This window comes from Pyxicephalus adspersus, chromosome 1 (genome assembly GCF_032062135.1).
Source record: "Pyxicephalus adspersus chromosome 1, UCB_Pads_2.0, whole genome shotgun sequence".
Taxonomy (NCBI): domain Eukaryota; kingdom Metazoa; phylum Chordata; class Amphibia; order Anura; family Pyxicephalidae; genus Pyxicephalus; species Pyxicephalus adspersus.
This window is the reverse complement of record NC_092858.1, coordinates 154,436,203-154,463,604: the sequence shown is the minus strand read 5'-3', so window position 1 is coordinate 154,463,604 and position 27,402 is coordinate 154,436,203. Positions and strand designations below refer to the sequence as shown.

At 38.0% G+C, this 27,402-nt stretch overlaps 2 protein-coding genes across 3 annotated transcripts in view; both read left to right on the top strand.

Annotated features, from left to right (window-relative positions):
• Positions 1-16,728, top strand: part of ZNF654 (zinc finger protein 654) — an 18,538-nt gene extending 1,810 nt beyond the window's left edge. The window contains exons 2-9 of one of the 2 annotated variants that reach the window (XM_072431902.1): positions 4,331-4,476; positions 5,330-5,411; positions 6,667-6,802; positions 7,880-8,082; positions 8,968-9,107; positions 9,504-9,645; positions 9,791-12,077; positions 16,532-16,728. In XM_072431902.1, coding sequence (XP_072288003.1) covers positions 4,331-4,476; positions 5,330-5,411; positions 6,667-6,802; positions 7,880-8,082; positions 8,968-9,107; positions 9,504-9,645; positions 9,791-12,077; positions 16,532-16,542 — 3,147 coding nt within the window. In that variant the 3' untranslated portion in view covers positions 16,543-16,728. The remainder of the gene's footprint in view (positions 1-4,330; positions 4,477-5,329; positions 5,412-6,666; positions 6,803-7,879; positions 8,083-8,967; positions 9,108-9,503; positions 9,646-9,790; positions 12,078-16,531) is intronic. The other variant, XM_072431912.1, reaches the window with a different exon arrangement.
• A 3,209-nt stretch (positions 16,729-19,937) lies between these two features.
• C1H3orf38 (chromosome 1 C3orf38 homolog) lies at positions 19,938-24,920 on the top strand. Its single transcript, XM_072431890.1, has 3 exons — positions 19,938-20,142; positions 22,350-22,555; positions 23,657-24,920. The coding sequence occupies exons 1-3, from the start codon at positions 19,953-19,955 to the stop codon at positions 24,206-24,208; spliced, it is 948 nt and encodes a 315-aa protein (XP_072287991.1). The 5' UTR covers positions 19,938-19,952; the 3' UTR covers positions 24,209-24,920.
• Positions 24,921-27,402: the final 2,482 nt, after the last annotated feature.

The window sequence follows — 27,402 nt, the reverse complement described above, 5'->3', positions numbered from 1 at the left end:
GAGGGTCCCGGGCGCATTGCGTCCCCCCACTACGGAGGGTCCCGGGCGCATTGCGTCCCCCCACTACGGAGGGTCCCGGGCGCATTGCGTCCCCCTCCCCCCCCTCAACGGAGGCCCAGGTGCTGATAGTTACCCCCTCGATGACATGACATAAGTACTCCTCATCCTGTCTACTGACTTCAGAATCCCTCTCCTATATTCTGGTACCAGTCTACCCTTCTGTCTGGTACCAGCTCCATGGCCAAAACACGGATCTCACATTTATTCTGGCTACCATTCTGTTGTCTGATGGCACCTATATGATCCATTATGTGTGCTGAGCTGTCCACCTACCTGCTCATCTTATCATGTTGTATATTATCCCCAACTGGAGCACACCTTGTACCATCTGCTAAACTGACTGCACCTCTCCCTAACACCTGAATATCTTTCTGCCCTGCTTCTTTCTAATGTCACCCATCTTACCTGAGCGGGTCTTGTCCTGTCTGCAGACTAAATTGTCCCTATCCTCCTTCCTGATACCTGTCTGCCTTCCTCCCATCTAAACACAGTGGGGTCTGTTACCTGAATGTTCTATTCAGTAACTGTTATACCTGTGTCCCTCCTGTGCACCATAACTGTCAGATCTGTCTGTTACCTGAGTGTTCTATTCAGTAATACCTGTTATACCTGTGTCCCACCTGAGCGCACAGCACCATAACTGTCGGTTACGTGCCTTACATGAGTATCCCTTACAGTAACTTTCAGATCTGTCCATTACCCAAGTATACTATTTAGCAGCTGTTACATCATTAAAATATTATTCAAGCTTTTTAATACCTATATGCATCAGGTTTCTGGGATAAATACTTGAGTACATTACAGTACATTATTATCATATTACGCAGCGCTGCACAAAGTCCATAGTCATGTCACTAGCTGTCCCTCAAAGGAGCTCACAATCTAATGTCTCTACCTCAGTCATTTGTCTTTTAATACAGTCTAATGTCAATTTTGAGGGGCAGCCAAATCACCTAGCTGCATGTTTTTGGAATGTGTAAGGAAACTGGAGTACCCAGAGAAAAGCCATGCAAACACAGGGAGAACCTGCAAACTCCACGCAGATAGTGTCCTGGCTGAGATTCAAACCTAGGACCCAGCGCTGCAAAGGCCGGAGCACTTATATCTGAACCACTGTGCTGCCTGCACATGCAGTGTTGTCATTCTGTCATAGTTAGGGCGGAACCAAACTCGTCTGTCCTCATTCCATTGTCGGTAGTGCTGCAGTCTTCTTCCTTCTTCTCTTCCTCGTTCTGATATTCTGACAACTTGATTGGCCGGGATGATGTGAATCCCACGCAGGCACGTGGAAGTACGTTCATTCATTCATTCATTTCCAACAACTGCAGGTAAAAACAGGATGTGCTGGATATTCTAGCTGTGATTTTGACGGAAAGAGCATGTAGGTAAGATTGTAAGCTCTTCGGGACGGGGTCCTCTCCTCCTGTGTCACTGTCTGTATTTGTCTGTCATTTGCAACCCCTATTTAATGTACAGCGCTGTGTAATATGTTGGTGCTATATAAATCCTGTTAATAATAATATTTATAATGTCTATTGCAGGATGGACATCACCTGCCCTTTTCCACAATTTTCACATTAACTCCTTTTAAAGTTGAACTAAAGACATGCGATCCCCCCCCTTCTGCAATAAAACACACTTACCTGCCTGTTCACAATTCTTCAGCCTAACCCCCTTGTGTTCTAATTCTGTCCACATTTCCGTGCAAAAAGCGCTACAACTTTTTTGCATGGAAATTTATTTTACATTGTAGGCTTAAATTCTTAGGCTTAACTCCCCAAAATATATGTCCAATAGTTATTAAATTTAATTAATTGAATAATAAACTTTAAAAAAAAAATCTGTTAAAGTTAAAAATGTAATCTAACTGTACATTAGCATATATAATATAATTATAGGAAGATTTCTTTGTATTGGACTCAACACAGCTCCGCCTGCACGAAACGGCCCGCACACCGAAACCCTGTAGATCTCGGCTCTTCACTTTGCGTCTGGAGATCAGAGGGAGAAGATGTGTCCCCAGGACCTACGGGGACCGGAAGGACGACGGGGGACGACAAAGAAGGTAAGTGGGTTTATTTTTAGCTTAAAGCGACCCCTAGTGTGACTCGGGATTACCGCTTTTGGCACATAAAAGCCACCCCGATTCACAGTCGGGATTACCGCTGGATGGGTTAACTTGCCTCTCTTCGTTTCTTTGCTGGCACCGACATCTATATCTGGTCCTCTTCATAAAATGAGGTTCTTCAGCCATCATGATAGGCCAGGATGACCTAACTCTCACATATGTGCATGGGTGTTCCTTCATTAAATGTTCTGGATGTACATTTTAGAGTGGAAAGTGAACAAGCAGGTAAGTTTGTTTCAAAGAAGAGACACAGAATCTGTCTAGTTCTGCTTTAAAAATTCAAAACTTGCAAGCAAAGTTCCACTTAAAAACTTTGCGACCACACAGGACTTTATTGCAGAAAGAGATAGGCGATGTCCCTTCTGCAAAAAACATTTTTCCCTGCCAGATCGCTCTATTCAGCTTTATACTTGGCACTTCCCAGCTTCTCTGGCTCCTCTGTGGGAGTCAGGACCGAATGAATCCCACCCTCGGGAGTTGTCATCCGTGCCTGGCCAAAAATGATGGTCGAAGATCACAATAAAGAGAAGAAGGAAAAACATGGCGGCACCCACTATGGAATAGGAACAAGTAACTGGTTTATGACAAATAATATAGAGAAATAATATAAGCCAGCTTTGTCATAAAAAGATTTGTCCATTCTAAAGCATGTTTTAAACTTAAAGCTCATGTTCAGGGAAAAGTAATCTTTCCCCACCTTGTAAAGTAAGATGTACCCTTCTAAACCTGCCACCCTGGTCTCTTGTCTGTGTCATATTAAAAATGCAAGGGACCTTTCATCCAGCGCTGTACAATTATCCCTTGCTGACTGCTTCCCATCAGTTCTCTTGTGATATTATTTCTGCTCCGTTGGTCTCAGGCATTTTGATGTCCAGCAGTCGTGAACTGTAAGCACATGACAACCAGGTGCCAAAAAAAAACATACACACTGTTCCCTCACCTCCGTGCAACCTATCAATCTGCTTCTTCTTTTTGGGGATCCATCAGTCGGGCTTGGGCCTTCAACAAAACCACACACAATGGTATGTTTAGTACTGTGGCAGTGCATTATATTGGCACAGAGTTTTCCCACAATCTGGAACACAATTTCCCACAGTCTTTGGAAAGGATCCTTCACAATCTTTTCCAACAACTATTGACTGAAAGATGAATGAAGGGGCACTGTCCATACAGCACGGTTCTGCTCAATAGAGAGGTGAGTGGGATAACGAGTGAGCAGCACCCCGCTGTCCTTTCACTTCCAATGCATTTGTTTATCTTCTGTCCTTCATTCAATTGCCAGGACAGGTTCATGAACAAAGTTGGACAGCATCTGTACACATGTCTGAATTTTTGTACAAGACGCGTTCTGCGGGTTTTATCGGCCGAGTATCGTCTGACTTGTACATAGCCTTACTTGGAGTACAAAGTTAGTCTTACAATCACAAATTGCTAATTTGTTGCAGTAGAAAAAAATGTGCAAACGAGGATTACTGCAAGAAAAGACTTTTTTAAATGTATGTAAATCCATCTTTCTCATGATGTACCAAACTAGATTTTGCCATTCCTATTATTGTAGCAATCTCTCCGATCTGTTTTTTCTATTTTTGCAGCTTAAGGATGGCTTGTTTCCCCTCCATGGAGAGCTCCTTTGACTGCATGTTGTCTGTTCACAGCAAAATCTTCCACATACAAGCATCATCATCAACATCAACTCCAGGCCTTTTATCTGCTTAATTGATAATGACATAACAAAGGAATTGCCCACACCAGCCCATGAAATAACCTTTGAGTCAATTGTCCAATTACTTTTGAGCCCCTAAAATAAAGTAATTGTGTAAAAAAAAAAAAAAAATTATGCAATCTTTTTGTTCAACCCACTGAATTAAAGCTGAACGTCTTTTGTTTCATTTAAAATAATTGTGGTAATGTACAGAACCAAAATTAGAAAAAAGTTGTCTCTGTCCAAATATTTAGGGACCTAACTGTATATCCAATCATGTGCAGCCTGTTTAGTTATTCAGTTAATATTATTGGATAATTGCAGTGAATGTTCATTCTTTTATTTTTCTTCTAAATCAGTCTCTTTATCTAAAAGATATATTTATTATCATGTATATATTTACAGTGTTTCTGACAGCAGATCCATTTTATGTTTTTCAGATTGTTGAAGATTACACTTCACGGTGGCACGTCCCTTTGCCTCAGCTTCAAGTACTTCAAACTGCCCTGTGCTGCTTCACATCTGCCAGCGTATCTTTCCCAGATGAATGTGAGCACGTTCAGTATGTTTTGAGTAGACTAGCTTTGTAAGTACACTTTTCACTTTAACACATTAGAATGATGTATGACAAAAGTGATTCTTTTTTTACTCTGTAGATCACTAACAAACATTAGCATATTGTCTCTATATTGCCTGCTGTAGATCCTGCAGACATGTTACTGCTTTTTGGCTGAATATTCTGTTTAGTTTTGCACTAACATTAACTATTAAAAGGTCTGAAATCAAATGCCGTATCTGCAGGAGTTTTTAATGTATATTTCATAATAAAATTTTTATCCTCTCGGTGCTGCTGAATTCCTGCAGCCCCCTTGCTTCCACTGACAGCATATATGCATGGATGATGGCTGTCTCGTCTTTTAAAGAATGGGTTACCAGTGACAATAGTGGACTATGCTTGTGTAATGTACACTGGGGGGGGGTCATTTTGAATGGCACCCTAGTGGCTCCCAATAATGAATGTGCCCTTTAGTGTGCCACAACCTAGTGCAATACATGTTACCCTGTTCTATGGGACACTGTGGCTTGCCCTAATTAAATGAGAATTTCTGCTATTCTGTTAGAGATCAAAGACTGGACTTTTGGAGAGGTAAGTTTTTATTATCTTCTACTACAGACTGCAGCTGCCTCAAATTTAAGTGCTTTGGTAAGGACTATAAATATAAATTCTTATTTTGGAAATGATTTCCAGCATGAAACTAGAATTATAATATACAGGGAACATTATGTGGTAATTTTGTACTTTGGTTTGCTTGAAGCTGAGATCATTTAAATATAATGCTGTAACCTATTTATTGTTTTCAGTGTGTTTTATTGTTTGATGTGTATATTTTGCATAATGCATTATGTCTTGCATATAATATATGTTTGCTATCTTTCAGGAGTCTGTTTGAATTGCTGCTGTTTTTCGGGAAAGACGAGTTTTATGAATCTCCTTTAAAAGACATTCTTGGCTCAGTGCAGGTAATTATTTTGTTAGTATGATACCATACGAGTGAGTCTGAAGAAATATACTCTGTCGTGTTAATGTTTCCTATACAACTTGTATGAATCTTTGCAAGCCTGATGTATAGGTCTAGCACAATTTCCTGTGATAATATGTAGGATGTGCTAACGCACCACTATAACTTTTGTTTATTTATTCTTTTTGGTCCTCAAAAAATTAATAAAGCAATATGTTTTAATAATATCAGTTTACTTTATGTGCTATGTAAAGGGTACAAAAGAAGCCTGCTCCTGCATAGCAGGGCCATGGTCTGACCTTTATCTCACAACCCCCAAAAAAAATCTGGAAGGGGGCATATGTGTGCAGCCCCCTACAATGCCACGCTCTGACTGATCATACAATAGCCAGATGTGAGCGTTGTCAAATACACAATTAAAACTGGTAAATCATTTGTGGGCTCCTGTAGCAAGCAAGCAATGTGATGTTTTTGCATGTTTCTGTATTTACTCTCCATCACATAATGAACTTTTGTCACTTCATTGGTGAAGTGTGCGTGCTGGGTATTCCTGCAACCAACACTGAGCTTCACAGCTTAATAATTTAGACAGCTAAGGGAGCGATCAGTCAGGTGAGTACGTTTTATTGCAGAAAGGACATTGTCTCACCCTTTCTGTAATAAAGCCGTGCCTGAGGAGTACAATTTTTTAAAGTTTGCAATAAGATTTTTTTTCTGTCATTGGTGAAAAAAACAGAGCAGGAAGTTAAGAGATCTTTCAAGATGATATTGCCTTATAAACAGTTGCTATCAGAAAATTATTCCCATTGGAAAGTGTTTTTTTTTTTTTGTTTGTTTTTTTAACTTTTCTGTGGAAAGTCAAACATTTTAGATTTCCCATCACTACTTTGTTGAAATCTCTAACTGTCAGTGAAGGTTAATTTCCCTAGAAGGGACACAGACAACCCTTACACTCTACATTACACTATCTACAATCTTCATTAAAATAAATGGCTTTACGTACACTGTAATGCTAGGAAAAGTTTCCATCATGTGTCAGTTTTAATTTTCTCATAATTAATTTTGGGATAAAAGATAAATTATATGCAGTGACACTAGTAGTAGCTTTAAAAATGCATTATTAGTACCTAAAGGGCAATGAATAAAGGTTTTTTAGTAACTGCATTACATTGAATAATTGGGGCTCACTGTCTACAAAACATAAAAACTACAGTGATATAAAGGTTCATGTCTTAATAACACCCTATATCTTTCAGGAATGCCATGACCTTCTTATCCAATATGACCACACAGATCTGCGATTAGTCACATGCGTCATCAAAGATGGAGGACCCTGGGAGGATCCAGTATTACAAGCTATACTTAAGGGAAAATCTGAACCTCAAGATATTGGTAAGCAATTTTGCTTGGGGTTTAAGTGCAAAAAATTGAATTGGTGCCCTTAGTAAATATTTATTTACTGTACTCTGTAGTGACAAAATTCTGCACTAGGCTGCTCTGTTTAGTCTGCTTCTCCTGTACTCCCCACAAAAATAAAAGCAAAATCCAAGATAAATTAAATAAACTTTTTATGGCAATGATTTGTGTATGTTGTATAGTCTTTCTGACTATTTTGTATTTTGTATACATTTTGTATTTTAAAATAAATATTACTGAATGCAAAAAACTTCCCACATCTGTTATATTTCATATGCCAGTGTTTGGTAGTTTAGGCTGCACTGCATAAAATGTAGCTATTTAGAAATCACAATTATTTTTTTCAAATATTTTGGAATAGACATTCTAGGTGTGTTTTACATACTTTGTGTAACCCCCATGTGTAATGCAGAAATTCCATAATTGAAAAAAAACGGAACCATAATAGAAGGGCTAGGTAGAATCAGTTGAACCGGAGAGGAAAGGGCTGGATAATACTGGATATCCTCCAGCCAGGAAATTAGTTGGGATCTGTCTGACTTGCTGCAATTTTTATAGTTTACATTGTGTGCAGTTCACAGTGTGCAATACAATTCGGTGGATAAAAGAAACCTGTTCAAAAATGTAGGTAAAGCTGGAGCTCAGTATAAAATTTTTATCAAAAATCTCATACATCTGCTAGTTGTTGGACTGTAAATTACCACATACAGTTCAAGTAACTTTAGAGGTTTGTAACATTTTATTCTGTCAGAAGTAATTTGGCATGGATAATACAAATAGGCCCCCTATTGCTATTTTGTTTTGTTTCTTTTATAAATAGTTTGTGTTCCTTAAAGTAACAGAAAAACACATTACTTTGTGTGTTTGAATATTTTTTTCTTTTTTTAGACAAGTTTTTTAGACTTTTCCTGATTGCACTTTATATATTTTTACATTTGTGTTAATAAAAAAGATTTTATTAGATTGTAATAAACAGTGAACTATAAGAACAAGTGATCATGTCTTGCTTTTGCTTAGTTTGGAAAAACAATAATAACTTGTTTTTTCTTGTAGTGGACAGATACTTGAGGTCTGAGAATCAGCTGTTCTTTGAATTCAGGGTGAGATACCTCATCGCCTGTGAACGTATTTCTGAAGCTGTGGCTCTGATTACTACCTGTTTAAGTCACCCGGAAGTCAGTAAAAATCTCTATTACCATCAGGCCTACTTCATATGTCTGCATATGACCAATCTAACGGATAAGTTGCTTCCCGAGGTATGTTATTATTATTAAGTTTACTTAGTTAAAAAAAAAATCTGTGTTTCTGTTTATTGGTGCACATAGGAGAGGGAGGTCTAGCTCTTTATTATCTACTATTACTAAAAAACTTAATGCTGCCAATGTGACCTTCTTGTTGTGTAGCCGCTGAAAGTGCCTACGATATATGTGTACATCAGTACTGGACCATCTGCACTGGCAACGAACAACAATGTTCTAGCAGAAAATGTACATCACGCATGACACTTTGGTTCATTTTTTTACTAACCATTATTTGACCAATATTTTGAAACCTCATGGCTTTTCTTTAAAACGTTATCACCTCTCATGGCCCACTGTTCATTTCATCAAATATTTTTCATACATTTTTTATGTATTCAAGAGTGCTGTCCTTTATGATTACTCTACGCCCTAAAAATTGTCACGTAATGCTGAATGATGTCAAAATAAAATAATTTTACTCAGGGCAAAGCAAGACACACTGGGGGGGAAAGTGTGATTTTGTCAAAACTTCACCAGGTAAAAGAGAGGGCTGAGAAACATCACAACTTGAATTATAGAGAAATAAGATGCCAGCAAACCTTTAAAGCGGGACTTAAGTTAAAAAAACAAAATAAAAAATTGCAGGAAGGCAGATTCTTCATTACAGAAGGGACATGCAATGTCTCTTCTGAACTTAAATACATTTGCCTCTTCACAATTGGCCCTGATTTATTAAAACCATCAAAGACTTAAGAAGATACTTTTTCAGTGAAGCTGGGTGATCCAGGAAATCTGAAATGGATCTGGTCCAGGACTAAAAGCATTTGCAAAAAAATAGCAAATGAGTGAGAAAAAAATGTCCAGAAATCTATATATATATATTTTGTTTTTAAATTTTAGCATGTGCTGCGAATAGATCCTGGTGACGGTGTAAAAATCATTTGCAATATTGAAAAAGAAGGGAAGACTGCTTTGGCATTTCAGCTAAGTGAAGCTTTTCTCGTCACACAATTACAGACTGGAAAAATGTATTGTGTTTGGTAAGTTTATAATAGGTTGAAGAACAATTATCAATGATATGAAATAGCTGCGGTATAGAGTGTATCACATGATTAGATAATGCTGTTGCTTTGTGCTAAGTCATCGGAAGGATGATTGTATTATATTTAGCAGACCACATTTTTAGAACTAATTGGCAGTTAAAAGATGAAATATTCTGTATATACTTTACCTGCTGACATTTCACAGTGAGAATAATCATAAAAAGTATAGTAGAATATTTCTACCTGACTGAACATTGAATGTTTTCATTTCCTGCAGTAAATTGTGGAGAAAAATCTTTTGCCTTTTACTAAGAATAAATTTAGGGCATTTTTATGATTAAAATATAAATCTCTAAATGTATACTAAGAAATGTAACATTCTGTTATTTGCAGGGATTTAATTTTCATATGGGCTAAACTTCAGTTAAAAGTGAACCCTTCAAAAGAAGTATTTCTAGAACAATGCTACAACATGCTGAGGATTGCTGCCAATGTTAAAGTCATTTTCCCCTTCATGAAAGCCATTAGAAATGAGGTAAGTGCCTATATGAATGCTTACAAATGTATTGTTTTTCCCTGAATAGACCTATACATTAGATAAAGATTAGCTGATGAGAGTAAAAAAATAGTAATTTTTACTAAAGTAAGATATTTGTAATATACTTTGTTCTCTCTTTTAGGTTGGAGAAACTGGCGTGCAGCTGTCAGTGGAGCTGTGTGGATGTGCACTACAACTGGATCTTCATGATGATCCTGAGGCTAAATCTTTAATTTATAAAACTTTAGCATACCTGTTTCCTACGGACTTGGAAATTTGCAGAATCTGTGCACTATCAGTTTTCTTTTTGGAGCGCACCATAGAATCCTACAGGGATGTGGAACGTTTGTACAAATATTCTGATGAGGAGTATAATGAGTTTAACAGCTACGTAGAGAACAGAGTACGCTTTGAATTGCTTCCTATCTTAAAAAGAGGATTATTATTCGATCCAGAATTCTGGAATTTTCAAATGATTCAGCAAAATTGTGCAGAACTGCTTGGAGAAAAGGCTGCCTTGGTCATGTGTACACCTGAACAGGATAATGAGGTGGAACCCAGCTTGCCTCTGGATGAGTCTTTGATTCAGTTACGCAATGGCGTATTAAAGCACAAAGAAACAAGCAGCAAAATAAAACTTCCTTTACATTCTAGAAAGAATCATGCAGTTCCCAGTACTAATAAAATGGAGCATAATGTTCCTAAACATCATTGTACTTTGTGCAACAAAGAATTTTTAGGTGGTCACATCTTTAGACATGCACAGACACATCACGAAGGAGGCTGCTTTACATGTGTTATATGTGCCCGAAAGTTCCGGAATAAAATCAACATGCTTCGACATTTAAGACATCACCTAAAGAAAATGCAAAGGCACTCCATGGTTAATTCTTCTAATGCTTCCCCAGACAACGCTATCCAGGTTTGTTCAGATATCAGTGAAGTTAACTCATCTGAAGAGTCATCAATAGCTTTAGAAAATGGAAACTCTAGTAGTTCGACCAGCGAGGGATTGAACGTCTCTCTCAGTCAAGAGAATGAATGCATGACATCAGATGAAAACCACCTAACTGACCGTAACCTAGAACTTTTACATCATTCAACAGCTACCCAGACTTCTTTTTCCACAGATGTTAGTAATGCAGATGATACGTCTGCTGTACTAGGCAATATGGAAATTGGGGAGGAAAAGTCTGACAGAGACTTGACACAACATGCTAAGCTAAATGGGTCTGTTTTCAGTAAAGAAGACTCTAAAGTCGGCCACCAGTGCCCTGCTCAGGGCTGTCACCGTGTATTCCACCGTGTAAGGGCTTTGAACAAGCATGCACGGAAAGCCCACCCATCTGATGATAAGGTACAGCAACACATAATGGCATGGAATAAGGGCAAATGCCGGTTCTGCCAGAGAAAGTTTAGCAATGGTAGGCATTTCATAGACCATTTAAAGAGGCATGTTTACCCAAATGTATATTTTTGCCAGCAGCAAAACTGCAATAAAAACTTTAAGTTTGCATCCCAGCTCTCGGAGCACCAATTAAACCACAAAACTGTAAAAGTTGAGTGTGGCTTTATAAACTGCACTGAGGTTTTTGAACAAATTTCTTCCCTTTACGAACATGAAGCTCAGCACTATGAACAAAATGCAGGAGAGGTTGGCAGTTCATTAGTAAATGAGGAACCGGTAAGTCAAGTTCCCGTACACTGCTTGCCACAGGAAGAAACGGTGAACCATCAGCGGCTTACAACAGCTATGAAAAAAGAACGGACTGTTGATGAAGAGATGGCAGACTTACCAGTCCCCAGCTGGAAGTTTAGAAAGGATGTGGCAGAACCAAAGACCTATAAACAGACTGAGAAAAAAATGAATGGGGAAGTACAAACCGCTGAGCAGACTTTCCAAACTAGCTGTAATGATTCAAAAAGCAATACCAGGCTGGAAACTGTTGAGGAAACACCACCTGTTATCGAGGAACAAATTCCAAATGGTCATGATGTGGAGGAACGGACAGTCTCAGATGTAGACACAATTGTGACATCAGACAGTACTACAAAAAGTAATCTAGACAAAACATTGCATTCAAATATGGCACAAGGCATTGAGCAAAAAAGCACTACAGTGGAAAATCATCCTGGTGACCCAAAACCAAATCAGCCTGCTAAATCTGCTGCGTTTTCTTCAGGAGGTACACGGCCCTATAGCAGGCCCTTGCCTCCAAGTTACCTAGCTGAACAGTACCTTAGCATGCCAAAACGTAGAAAAGGTAACCAGGATGCTATCAATGAAAACCCTACTGATTCTAAGACTTCAGTGGAGAAACTGAGATGCAGGAGGTGCCTAACGAACTATTGTAGCTTAGAAGCACTTGAGGAACATCTAGCACAAAAGAAATGTCAGCTGTATTTCGGGTTTGACTCAGATGATGAAAGTAAGTAACATCAGCACATAAAATGATGTGGTATGGTTTCAAATGATTTGTCAAATAGAAGGCTGTATGAAAGATCTTTTGAGTAACCAAAAGCAAGTTCCCACAAGAAGTCAAATTGCATACGTAGAAGGATCTCACTGGAAACATGCATGTGTTTGGCAATAGAAGTGTTTGGAGTGGGAGGGGACAGACAAGCTCCATTGCTACCAGGATGTGATGAGTGAGTGCCAGCACATGTATTAGGTTTAGGTGTTCTGACACTGGCATGTTTGAGTTTCTTGTTCCTTCAAATGTATTGAAGCCAGACAAATCTGCTTTTTGAGGAAGCAAGCAAAGGCAGCTCCAAAATTCTAAGCTTAATCCAGCCACCATTTCAATGTGTATATAGGGGTTAAAATGACATAATTTCAATTTATGTTGAATAAAATAAAAAGTGTAATCAATGGTAGGGGAAAAAATGCCATAAATGTGTGGACAGTGACACAATTTGTACGTCACCACAATGGGTTTGCAATGCAGCATAATAAAGCTTAATTTAGAGGGGGTTACAAACATATTATTCATTCTGTTTGCAAATTTCAAACATCTTTATAATTAAGATCCCCTATTTTCAGAGACTCAAATGTACAGTATTTGGACAAACTGACATCATTGTATATGACTTGATCATTTTCGGCAATGAGATCTGGAATCTATGAAGTATTCCAAAATGCTTTATTTACTCCCTACCATTCAAGCCTGCTTTGTAGAAGTCTACAGTTACTGCTTGGCCTTTTGTCTTCACCAAATAATATGCATGCTCATCTGGGTTGATGTCGGGTAGCTGCCAATAAAGAAAGCTCTGGGGATGGTTTACGGTATTTTTGGGGTAATGGCTTATCTTTGCTGGGAAACTCTGTCCTATGGGTGTTTAACATTAGGCTAAATCTTAGAAGGAAGTTCAACCCTAATAGCCTCGATCTTCACCCTACTGCTTCTATCAGCAGCTTTATCCCCAAGTGAGCCAGTTCCATTGGCAGCGATATAAATCCATGCCATAACATTGCCTCATGAGCTATTTCTTCTCTTTGCCATACTCCTCTTTTTCCCATGTTGATTTTCATTTTAGTTAGAGAATATTCAAACAGATGAAACAAAATTTCAAATTGTATGAGAATGTTAGGAAAAGTGTATGAAAATGTAAAGAAACAGAACTGAATAGAACTTTTAAGATGTTCTCTGGCCTTCTAGTTTTAGGCTCCCCCAATGGTTTGTATCTCAATAAATCTGGATTGTACACTTTGACAATAATATACCAACATCCAAAGTCTCTGATTTTATTATACGATGATATAATAAAGGCACAAATTACATAATTGTATAAAGATATATACTTTTTTATAAGTAACAAAAGTTATATTACATATAAACTATTGAAAGCATCCGATTCATTCAGTGCAGGTAGTAAGGGTACATTAATACATAACAGATCCAATGAGCATTTTCTTTGCAGGTGCTTTTGCTGTTTCTTAAAGCAGCATCCATTTTTTTTAAATGAAGCACGTATGATTACAAAGATAAAAAAAGGAAAACTTGGTAATACATATGCAGATATACAGTGTTGTTTTTCAATTTCATCTTCTTTGCACACAAAAAACATTGAGTCTAGAGGGGGGCAAAGTCAACAATATAATCTCGTGCCACCTATGAGCAATGAATATAAGTTGGTGGTTTCATCCGGCAGAGAAATGTATGGCAGTCCTTTCTACAGTGTATATTATTTTTTTTGTACTATATTATAATATATATAGTACATTATCTTACAGAGACATGCAGAACTTTTACATTCTTAAAAATGAAGCAACATTTCACTTCTAACCATGGCTTGTCAATCAAGATTCTGATTACTTTTGGTCCCTTAAAAGAGTGATACTGTATATACTAAACCATTCAACCAATAGGGATGTAAATGCCCTCAAGTTAAGTGTAAAGTCCACATTCATTAAAAACTTCTTCCCTTATTTCGGGTGTTAAAGTCAAAGTAATGCATTTGTTCACATTCAACCCTAAATACTTATAGACCTAAATGCCTCCATGTGTATCCCATTTAATTAAACTGTGTGGTCTATTTCATTCTGCATCATGAAGTTAAAATTTCATCTGTGCAGGGGCTATACACAATAAATTATTATTCTCAAGCAGAAAAATAGCATTAAAATATGTTGTTGTTAACCTAACATAACATGCATATTCATTCCCTGCTAGTTAATGCAATTCATTACAGGAATCTATTACCTATGGGTTTTGCTGCTTGATTTATAAGGATTTGACCTTCGCAAACAAACTTGTAGGCCAGCCTAAGACCTCTTTTTTTGTTTTTTGTTTTTTGTTTTGCTAGTGCCTATTTCTGCACCTCTGCTGTTAAAATTCATTCAATATCCTACCTTAGAGTTGGTGTCTTACAGGCAGTATTGCAGAAGACTGTAAACTACCACATAATAGAGCTAAATTCGGACTTCACTGAACCACTTGTGCAGTGGACACCCTGGAAGTACATGGAATGTAGGTAGTTGACTCTGTAAGAGCTCTGTAGACCACACTTGGGGTAAATTGGCTGCAGAGACAGGGTTCAGAGCCTCTAGCCATGCCACTGTGCCTCTCTTTTTATAAAGATCCTTTTAGGTGCAAAGCCAGGTCAAGCCATAGCACAGCCAGCAGCATCATTATGTTGTTGGGTTCCCGGTTTAATGTTCAACAAATTGACCTAACCTTTTAATCAATTTTACCTTTCTGCTTCCTGGCTTTAATGGAATGCTTGTTGGAGCCCGGGTTTTGAAGGACTTCTCCTTCCAACTGGTGCTCTGTTTATATTTTTTTTTTCCTACCAGCTTCGGACAAAACATCCTTAGTGCAGCCTTTTTGAGATGCAGACATCCCCTTTCCCAGTTGTGCCTTTTTTTATTTCAGTATTTTGTTTTTTCATAATAAAGTTACAACACATTTTACAGTAATACAATATACAACGTAACTATCATGTAGCTTACATTTCACAACAAAATATGACAAAGAATAACAAAAATTCAGTTCAGGATATAAAATAAAGTGTGTATGTATCAACATATAAACATGTTATTGGGATTAATCGCCAATATCTGAAACAAAACCTCCCCCCTAACAAGGTAATAAAAGACAAAGCTTCCTAACTGTTTCACAGGTTAGGCAAAGGTGGGCAAGAAGTGGGATAAAGACTTTCACTATACTCTGGAGCCTTTTAGAGACTGGTATGGTATGGTATGGGTGCGCTTAGTTCCAGTCTAAAGTATAGGTGGACCATGGACCCCATATGAGGTTTAGTATACTGGAGAGTTTATCATTGACCATTATCCAGTTTAACTTTGCTGATCATTTTTCTATTAACAAATAAACCTCTTTCCAAGCCTTTGTTCAGTTGTGCCTTTTTAATGTTTTATATTGGTACTTACACAAAGGTGTCCCTTAACACTAGAAAAGTAAGATATCATGCAAGGTTTAATAAAAAAAATATTTTAAATCTAGTTAATTCTACAGCATTAAATTGGGTTTTTTTGCATTTTTTTAAAGCAGACATATACCTGAAAACATCTCTTTTTCATGACCCTATTACTCTTTTCTGTATGCTTTTCCCCATGCCTTTTTACAGTGGATATATGCCAAAAGATTATGGAAGCTGCCATTGCTCAACAAAGATTTCTCATTTTCTAATTGTAAAGCTGATCTTTTGGTTTCAATAGTTTTAATCACAGGCCTAAAACAAGTATGCTTGTGAGATTTAATACAATATTTTTCCTGGTGCAGATTTAATAAATTTATAAATGTGTTGCACAGGATCCACTTTTGTCCCACCTGTCACCCATGTCTTTGTTCATCTGCTCAGACAGAGGACAGTACAACATTTGTAAGTTCATAACCACCATTCAGAGCCCTTACAGGGCTGATCAGTGTCTCTCCACCTGTGACATATGTGACAGTTCTGCACCAATCACAAAGTGCCACTGCTATATGCTACATATATTACATTCCCTAAATAGAATGGAGCAAATGGTCTGCTGTGAAGAGGGGCATTTAACTTGTTGCTTTCCTCTTCATGGGTCAAATTTCCTTCCTTGATATTACAATTTGTTGTAATGTGTGACTCAGCCCTGTGGTAATGGTGTGTAATAGTGTGGTTTCTTCTATTATTGCATAGACATAAAAATATTTGCCAGTGTTCGAGTCAGAAATTTTCTGCCTTTAAAGCCGAATGGTATTAAATTGTAGGTGGGAGGCAGCCTTCGCTCTAGCGCCCAGCTAAAAGGGCCTGGGGAGAACACTGATTACCTGTATATATCTTTTAATGTAATTATATATTTCTGCACTACATGGGAATAGAGTGAATTTGTATAGGAATAGCTTTTTTGGATTTGGAGAACTAACATGTTTAATCCGTGTTCTTATAGGTGCCTGGTGAAAAGCTGCACAAGAAGACAAAACCCTCTCCTTTTCCAGTATAAATTTGGCCTTAATTGGACTTACCAGCTTTCATATTTTTACTGAAAACACTTGTGGAGTGCTAGATGTGTATATATGAGTCCAGAATACAAAAAAAACATGCTGAGTTTCACAATTTAGCAACAGAAACAAATGTGCCATGTAATTTTAATTTTTTTTTTCTTACTGGATACGTGCTTACAAAGTGCACTTATCTCCTAACTGGACCAGAACCTAACCTCCTTCACAGATTCTTTCCTACTGAGATCCCAAGTAAGTCCTCCAACCACGAGTCATCCTCCTTGTCTGCACATTATAGCTTTATAGATGTCTATGGACTGTCTTCCCAGGCACTAGTCTGTGGCACTGTAATGTACAGACAGTGGGTTATCAATAGAAAGATGCATGAGAGTTAAAAGAAGTACATACCCTTGCTTGTAATAATATTTTGGTGGCCTGACCTTACTGGCTTTACTTATGCATATAAGTTGAAAAGGAAACAACAAAAAGACATGCTTTTTTGGCCAGTGATATCAAATATATTCAAAAACAAATGGTGATAACAATATACAAGTAGTCCTCGGGTTACATACAAGATATAGGTTTGTTCCTAAGTTGCATTTCTTTGTAAGAACAGGTACATTATTTTAATTAATGCAGTTAGGACAGATGTTGGTCTCAACATATTATTAGGTAGTAAGGTGTCAGTTACTGTGTAAAATCCTTGCTGTTAATCACAAAACAAAGTGGTTTGCACCTAGTCAAGCAGAATGCGCCCCCCCCCCAATCCTCCTTTGTATCAAGAGGGGTGGTCCATATGTCAGATTTGCCAAACTTGAGGACTACCTGTATACACTTACATTTTGACAATTTACACAAAATAATTATATTGATTGGTGCCATGTCCTAATATACTTGATTGGAGTTCGAGGCCAATGCTTAGACAGATAATACTCTGACTTTATACAGAAATGAGAAGACTTACAGTCCGCAGGAAGGACAGGGCACAAGGAGAGAATACATTTATAAAATGTTTGCTTACACACAATACTAATAGCAGCAAAAGCCATAGTTGCTCTAATGTGTTGCCTAATAGGTGGTTTAATCATGAAAACTGCACCATGGAATGATATACCAGGCAATAAAGAGTTTTTGGCCAACCATCCAGTAGATTTTTTAGGGAAGTTTGAGCAAAATCTGGACATGAACCTGCATACGTCTGCCACAGTCACAACAGAGGATTTTTTTCGTTTAAAAGATTTCAGAATTCAACAGAACAGGGATTACCCAAAGTTACATTTGAGCACCTAGGATCTGTATCGAAGGGAAAAAGAAGCAATAATTAAAGCAAGGAGGCATTTATTATTATTTGTTTTATTTATAATCAGGATTTATATAGCACCAACATTACACAGTGCTGTACATTAAATAGAGTCTCTCTCTCTCTCTCTCTCTCTCTCTCTCTCTCTCTCATGCTTTGTCATGAGTATAAACAAAATTCATCCGTCACTGCTAACAGTAACCAATAGAAATGCCAATGAAGTTAACATGAATATATACATGTTTTTTTTAAATCATTTATTTAAAATGCAAGTAATTAAAATTACTTGGCCTTATCTTGTTTATCTTTTCATTTTTTCAAAGGTAAAGGTGTTTTGTTCTTTCGAATTAATTATGATAGGTCACTTACTTCCAAATGATCTTTTTGCACATGGTTGTTGGCCACCAGTAGATGGTGCTATGTCCTCATGCTAAGTACTACAAACAGCTTGTCTTTGCCGGCTCTGATCTCAATTTCAGTTCCAGGACATGCCACTAGGTGTCACACAAGTATAAATGTTGTTTTTCTAATGGCATAGTAATAAGGCAGAGTATATAAATTGATTTAAAGGTTTCCAACAATCTTTGTTTACAGGAACACCAAGATCACAACTGACAGCGTTCAAGAGCAACCACATGAAACTATAGCAGCAACATGGCCTTAGCTGTCCTTGGGTACTTACACAGATATGGTTTTTCCACACGCTTTAAAAGGCAGGCTATTACCTCCCTGGTGGTATTCCTGAGCGTGGCTTGGGGTTATTTTCAGTACCGGAGGCTGTAACACCGAGCCACACTTGGGGTGGCATTGTAAAAGGCTTACCTGGTCCCAATGAGCCTTTGGCTCTGTCCACCCCAGCATCTGTGTCCCCTGGCCTTGTGTCCCCGGCATAATCATTGGGTCGTGACTGGGTGGGAAATTTAAACAGATAGGAAACAGGAAAATTATCTTGTCCATTTACAATGAAGTTTGTTGTAAATATTTTTTGTGGGTTATTTGAAACAGAACTCTCCCTATTCTTCATAACTAGATTATACTAACCCCCCTCAGGACAGGATAATTTGTACAAAACAAAAGCTGGGCCCAAGGGTGGTTCCCCTGCTGGTGACCAAACCCTCTGACTTGTTCAATACCTCAGTTTTAGCAGCATCCTTGCTTTTGAGAATGGTTCCTTGTTGTCCTCTCAAGCTACAGTAAAATGATTAACTCCAAAATATCATAACAAAGCTTCCAAAGTTGTGTTTTAGTCAGTTTACTATAACAGGGCTGGCAAGATTCTGCTGGAAGTAAATTACTACTTTTAAAATGAATTTCACCACAATGCCAATAGTGCATATGTATGCAGGGGTGAATTAGAACCTGTTTTTTATCAGCTTGTATTATGTAAATAGTGGATATAGTCTGGGCAAATGTTTGCTTCAGGACTAAATATCCAAATTCCAATTGACTGGCTCTCTTTATATCACACATGAGCTAAAAAGAAAATTACCAAATAAGAGCCTAAATCTGTATGGTGGCTGTACAGCTAGTCACTCATTATTTGTACAATTTATAGGGATTAATTTTTACTCATTTCCGCCCATATTTCCTTGCACAGCAGTGCCAGCCCCTGTGCATTTCTTCTTTCAATGCAAATTTAAAGGAAAGACTCGTTTTTAAATTTACACCTCATTGTGTATTTCTTGCTCACGATACTGAACCAAAATCCTAATGTGCAGTACATTTACTTAACATAATATGTTTTGTTATTGATTAGTGGTTGAACTTAAAGGTCTTTTTTTTAACCTGACATACTATGTAACTATGATAAAACTGATCAAACTGCAAGTTTTTTTTGCATTAATAAATCTAATCTCCTTTTTATGATCATTTGAACTTTTTGAATTTACCCCAATGTCTATTATCTTTCATTGAGTTAAAGATGCAGAGACCTAGCAGTGGTTCCTTTAAAATATTGAACTTATTAGCATGGCAATTGCTAAACTACAACTCCCAGCATGCAGTGCGCTTCTTTACAGCTCCGCCTCCTCCTACTACGCAGAACGTTGCGTGTCGTCGCCGGAAGTAGAATGTCGTGTTTGGTTTCGTTTTCTGGGCTGTCAGTGGTAGTGACAGAGAAGGGGGAACGTGCTATGGCGGGGCTCAGCGTCCGGGAGAAAGAGGGCTGCCGCCGGCTGCTGGAGGGGCTGGAAATCTCGGAGCTTTTCTCTGTGGCGGAGACTGTCACTAACCGGCTCATTAATGTGTATAGCCGAGAAGGTGAGGGGAGCTCTGTGGGGGAGGGGAAGGGGGAGTCTGGGTCTCCTGTGAGGTGTTCATCCATCATTAACAACAGGTTCTCTTAAAGTGCCCCTTTAAGTCTTGATCGCCTAGGCCAGTGGTCCTCAGTAAAATTCGATATTTTTCAATTTTCATGTTTTATTAATAATAAAACAAAAACAAAAATTCTAATAAATTCCTATATTCTTAATGACAATTTTTGCCATTACATTGCACCAAATTCATGAACTGTACTAGAGACAGAAAAACAAGGGAGGTGCAGCGTGATGTCAGTGTAATTTTAAGTTGTATGACGCAACCATTGCTGAGCCGTACACTTCACTATTGTTTTCACCATTACAACAGTCACCCCGCTCAACCAATACAGATTCTCGTCCGATTGTTTCATTTTGTTTATTTCTCAGATGCTCTTTTAGGTAAGTATGACAACTGTGTATTCCCTTTACCTGTTATATTTAATGGCATGAAATAGTTTGACTTTGATAACTATCATTTCTTGTTTGGTCTTAGGCTAGGTACACAGGTGCAATGGTTCTCGTCTGATAATTTGCTCAGGGCTGATATCAGGCGAGAATCTTACATTTTTACTCGTCGTCCATCGTCCGAATGACCAAACTGGCGCATCCATGAACAAGGGACGATCGAACGGGATGCCGATCCGTCGTCCCCCCCCCCCTCCCCTCTCCCCCCTTTCCATAGAGCAGAACGGCACTGTATGTACAGTACTCGTTCATGAATTGTCCAGTCATTTTTGCACATGTGTTTGTAACCTTAGATTTGAATAAAAAAAAAAAAACGTAATGAGTGAAAAAAAAGCAGACAACTATTTTGCATTTCTTTAGTAATACCAAAGATAATGCAACTAATGATAATAGTAACAATAGTAATACTTCACTTACCGTTAGCTGATCAATGAATCAGAGCTTCCACAGTGCTCATCAGGCACCATTAAGAAGATCATTATTTTACAAATGTGTTTATCTTTTTAAAAAAAATTCATATTAATGGTCCACAGGACTTAAAATGATAAATTTAGTGGTCCATGAGGTCTAGGCAGCCTCTAAGGATACCTACATCACGCATCCCAGAAGCTCTGGCTGCTTCTTGTGCACATTCCCAAGATCTCGGCATTTGTGCAGAAGGGGAATTTTCCCCTCGGGAAATGCATTTGCAGTGAGATCGGCTCTCTTTTTTTTCCCCCTTTACAGTGGCTATGTCACCCAATCCTGCACCTGCGCAGTGCAAGATCAGGTGACAAAAAAAAACACAGAAGAAGAGGAAAGTGAAGATCCAAGTGAAGAAGCTTCCTCTGCACCAGGGCGAAGAGGAATTCCAGGACAACGCAGGACTGGATTGTGGGAAGGATCAGCGCGATCGAGGGATCTGCTGCATAAGTAAGTGGGTTTTTTTGTGTTTTTAGTTTAGTTCCTCTTTAATGTTTATTTCTCTGGCATCAGAAGAGAAATCGCTCCTCTGAAGTCTATAGCGGGTCAATGTTCAGTGGTGGGGCAGTAGGGGGTAAATATATACACTTTACAGAAAGTAAAAACAGACAACCATTAAAAGTAGTAAAGTAGACAACCCTTTTATGTACAGTAAAAATCTCTTTTTTTAAGGGTGAAGCCCCTCCCTTTCAGTTTTTAGCGCTGGGGCATTAATGACAACTAGGGAGTCTCTTGGGATACCGACATCACACACACCAGGAGGCTTCTGGTTGATCCTTTTGGGCATGCAAAAGGGTTTTTCCCTACATGCACAGTGAGATTGGCACACCCCCCCCCCCATTTAAATCGGCTACATCACTGCCTGTGTAGTGTGAGATCAGGTGACGTAGGCGGAAGACGAAGAAAGGAGATGGCAGTGTCAGGGACGAAGGCAAAATACAGGATGACGCGGAGCTCAATCCAGGAAAGTTCCGGAGGGATCTACAAAAGATAAGGTAAGTGTGATCTTTTTTAGTTTAGTTTTGCTTTAATGTTTATTTTTCTGGCATCCCCCACCTCTGATCACAGCGATATATTAGAGAAATCACCCCTCTGTCTATAGCTGATCAGCGTTCAGATGTGGGGCAGCAGGGGTTAAATATATACACCTCAATTTACAGTGAATTCAACATAATAATTTCATGTATTACCAATAACCATCCTTCCTGTCTGTACAAATCACGTGTTTGTTTATTCTTTTAGAGGCCATTGACGCCATACTGGTATACAGCAAAGATGCTACAGAGCTTTTAAAGAGACGGAAAGTTAACCGTGATGCCATTTTTAAGTACCTGGCCGCAGAGAAACTTGCAGTGCCCCCATCTACTGAAAAGAGTCAACTGATCCAGTATGCGATTAATCACTGGGCAGGACCTAAGGTTCACAAGGCATCAACCCCTGAAAAGAAGGTAAACAGGGCAAAATGTGTCATTTTTACAGACCTGTGAGACTGTCCTTATTGCAATTTTCATTTTCCTAACCCCATACTATTGCAGGCGCTGTTGTCTTCTTTCAGGGTGCAGATCTTTGGCCATCTTGATTGTCTGAACCAGGATAACATAACTCCTGCACATGCGTATGGGAGTATATTCAGCCCCAGCAGTATACAGTGCAGCACAGTGTATACATGTAGTTATGAAGGATGCAATATTCCATAGAAGAGGTGGTTATGAAAGGTGCACTTCCCTTTGATAAACTGTAAGGGCTTTTGTCTTTTATGGTAAACTTCTGAGTATGACATTTGTCATTGTTTTGTTTTTCTTGAAACACTGTTGTGGATCAAGAAAAGTTGCCACTGAAAGAAAGAACCCCCAATATGTATATAAACCATTATAAAACATTGTAGCCATAGGGTCTTTGTGGCAGCCAGCTTTATTAGGAGGAATCAGTAATGGCAGCCCACCTATGTATATGTGTATAGGTTTCATGGCCTGTCACTTTTTGGCAGTTGTATGGAGATTATGTTGCTGGAAGATTTTGCTGTCGGTTACAGTGGTGTTTTGAGATTTGTTGAGCCAATCACACCTTACATTCCTTTGCCCAATCTGCTGGGAATTTTATAATAATTGAATAAACAAAGGAAGAGTACCTTAAAAATGCACTTAAACCTCTGTCACTAAAAAAAGAACTTGAGACAACATCTGCCTTTCCCAGATTAAATAAAACAATGAAGCAGCACATGTAACAGTTCTAAACGGTAAGAAAATAAAGATGGAAACAAATGATCCTTGGGTTAGGATCCTTTGTGTGGTTCTCCATCTAAGAGCATCAAGCCACAAGGTAAGGGAGACTTGTTCTGGAAAAATATAGAAGCTTCTGACCTCTAGTCTGTTTCTGTAAAAATGGCTGGCAGTCGTTCTGATCTGATAGCTTTAATACTTTGAGCCCCCAGTCCATGACCTAGGACAGGTATACAAATCAGACATTTTGACTTCACTTAATAAAATGTAATAATACACACTTGAATAAAGAAAAAAAAAAGAAATGTTGATTGTATTTTATCTTTACAGGTTGAAGAAGAAAAGCCCAATGGGGAACCAATTGACTTTAAATTACTTGGTGAAAAGTTTTGTGAATGGTTTTACTTTCTTCTGAACTCTCAGAATCCATTCTTTGGACAAGTAAAAGGAGAGTGGGGCCCCCAGCACTTCTGGGAGAATGCCACACTTCGGTTTGCTTACAAAGCAGCAGAGCAGGCTACAGAAGAACACAAAGGCGCTCAGATGGCTAGTCTGCGTCTGCTTGCACTTACACGAGATGAGAGACTAATATTTAGTCATAACTCTGACAGCGGAGAAATAAAATGTGTGTCTTCTCCTCATGGACTGGTGGTGGTGGCAGTTGCTGGTACAATTCATAGGGATGGTGCCTGTTTGGGAATATTCGAACAGATTTTTGGACTAGTACGCTGTCCAATTGGTAAAAATTGGAAGATCAAGTACGTGGATCTAAAAGTCTTGGGACAGGACTCTCTGAACTCTGGGCAGAAAAAATGTTTACCTTCTGTTACTTACCAGACTAAAGAATTGGAACTCTACTATTCTGATTCAGCTACGAGCTGATGGCTATACTGTTTATCTCGCGTGAATCATTTTATATTTCTTGTATTTCCTGTGACATGCTATCAGTCCTAATGGCATGCACTGCAATTCAAAGCCAAATTGGGGACAATGATGTGCACATCACTCATTTTTCCCATTAACCAACAATATTTTCATGTAGAAGTACTACTAATTTAATTCACATTGTTATGAAAAGTGTTGAATGCTTGTTATGTTGTTTACACTTGATATTACGCTAATGATAATTATCAGGCATTTTAGACCAGGGGCTGCCTGATTATGATTTTCTATTGGATTTTCTGCTGTGCATAGAAATTTTTTTTTTTTTTTTTTTTTTTTTTTTTTTCTTTCCACTAGTTAATTTCAGTTCTCCTAACTTCTGACAAGAACCAAAAACTTTTATAAGGCATAAAATAATATTACTAGTTTGGTTATATTACCAGTGTAACAAGCTTGTGGGGAACGTTATTAGTTAGCATTTCCTACCCCTCAAACAATGCATTTTTCACATTTGCTGTACATCCTCAATTAAGATGACATAACTGTCTTGCATGTGCACAGAAGTTATTTTTATTCTGCCAAGGCATGCCACAATCATACATTAAGCTGTGTATTCGATCTTAAAAGGTTCACTAGCAGGGACACAGCCTCTTCTAGAATGAAACCCCTTCTGCTTGCATTTCTTTTTTAATTAAAATTCCATTTAAAGTTTTTAAGCCTTTTTTTGTCATCAATAAAATTTAAAGGTTGAGCTCAAACAAGGTCAGGCAGAAGACAAAAATTCCCTGGTGTTTTTCTTTCTGTTAAATCTTTTCTCTATTACTAAATTGCAGTGGTTTGTTGTGCACTGTCTCTGCATCTTCATGTTGGAGCCTCCAGAAAGGATAACATTGAGCAGCACGGTAGTAACAACAACAAAATCTCACTTTGTATGCCCTGAGATAAGCAGTCAGAGGCAGCAGTGTCTTAGATCTCACATTGAAAATAAACATTTTAGTGTAACACAAAAATGGAGAAATCCTTTATGATGGACATTTGTTTACTTCATTATAATGTTTTTTAAATGCCATATATACTATTTAAATATTCTTTAAATTTGATATCATTGAACATTATTCATTCAGTGTTTAACCACCTGGCCGTTTCACTGATGTCTAGATTTCTGTACCAAAAGCGGTACACTGTTTTTCATGAAATTTTTTTTTTTAAATTGTAGACCTGTAACTTACAGAAATATGTCCGAAAAATGGAATGCGATAATTCAGTATACTGTATAGTAATATATTTTTCTAAAACACCTCCCTAGTGTCAGTCACATACCTATAGACAAAACCACATAAATATATTTTGTATTATTTTGTATTGGATTGGATACAGGACTTTGAATACAATACAAGATATTTGAATTTCCTGCTAGGACCCCCGTCAATGGGGGCATGCACGGACATCATCAGGAATCGCCGAGGGACACTTGCGCGAACGCCGGCTGTTCTAATTCTTTCCGAACTTCCATACTTCCATGCAAAAAGTGCTACATTTTTTGCATTGAAATTTATTTTAGATTGTAGGCTATAATTCACAGAATTACTCAATAATTACTTATAATTCACCAAATTATCGCATAACTCACCGAAATATGTCCAAAATTGCAAAAAATGTATTAATAAAATTTTTTTTAAAAAAACATAAAATCCTTAAAAAATTGTGTATAATGTAATGTAACTGTACAGTAGCTTATATAATATATATATATATATATATATATAATACAATTATATATATTATATTATATAAAGATTTCTTTGTATTGGACTCAATACAGCTTTTTTGTATTGAGTTCAATACAAAGTGATTTGAATTTTCAGCCTCCCGCCCGCAGCGACGTCACCGGGAAACCCTGGAGATCGTTACTGCACTGTAATGCATGTTTATATTTTTAGCTACCCCGACCTTGGTTCGGGGTAAACGATCGTAGCAAGTTTACTTATCCCAAACCGTAGGCGGGCTAACTGTCGGGGTGGTTATATTAATTTTTAAATTTTGTTGGAAACTACAGTAAACATGGGTCTAGCACAATAGTTTTATAGTCCTCAGATATATTGGTGACTTGATTACCTTCTCATCGTTCTGTAGACTGTTGTATGACTTGCTTCTCCAACTCATTGGTGAACAAATGGCTTCCAGTTGGAGTGTGGTTTAATATGAGGCTGAGCTAGTCAGTAAGCTGTAATTTGTTCTACAACACCAGGCTTCACATCCAGCCCTTGAGGATCAGGATGCATATATATATATTTTTTTTTTTTTTTAGGCTGCAGAAGGACAAACATGCAGAAGAGGTGTGACTACATAATTTAATTCTTTATTTTCCAGGTCTGCTTGTTCATTATAGCTAAGTGCCTCAAAATATTGAAGCCAGATACAGGCAAGGAACTTGCAGTTTCTGAATAAATCACCCTTTATTTTTTCTCAGTAAAAGTTTTGTGAGGTTAACCATGCATGTGTAGTTGTAAACATTGATATTTTTTTTTGGGGTGTATGTATAGCTCTTTTTTTAATAATTTTATTTGTGGTAGTTTCCCTAAATATTTTGTATTTTGTTCACCTATTTCTGTTAGTTTTTCTGTTTTGTGAGCTTAGACAGCAGCCTGGATGGATGGACAGGGACTGAAGATCCTGTAGGCTTGAGTGTCGCCTGTTCAGTGATGGAATACAATAGGCAACAATGAAACAGTGAGTTCATGAAGGCGATGTGCAGGCAGAAAAACAATTGCAGGCAGAAAACATCTGAGCTACCTCGACAAGGGCTAGATGACTAGATCAGGGTCTCTGGAAAACAGCATTTTGGGGTGTTCCCAGGGAAAACTGGAAAATCCAGTAAACTAGTGACAGGGCCTTGGTTTTGTAGGCTCACTGGTGGGGGGGGGGTTAAGGTCTCTTTGGTCAATCCCACAAAAGGACTACATTAACACCAACTCCTAAAAAAAGGAATGGCAGTCATGAGAGAAATGTCAGGACACAGCAAGATGCACTATAGAAAGTAGGTAGGTCATCAGCAGCAGAGAGACATAAAAAAATCTGCTGCCAATTTCTTGCTGTCATATCACATGACATTACCTGTACAAGGAAATTCGTATTGAGAATGATATGAATGTGAATTCATTCATTCATATTAAAATGTCTCCTGCCAAAGTTAA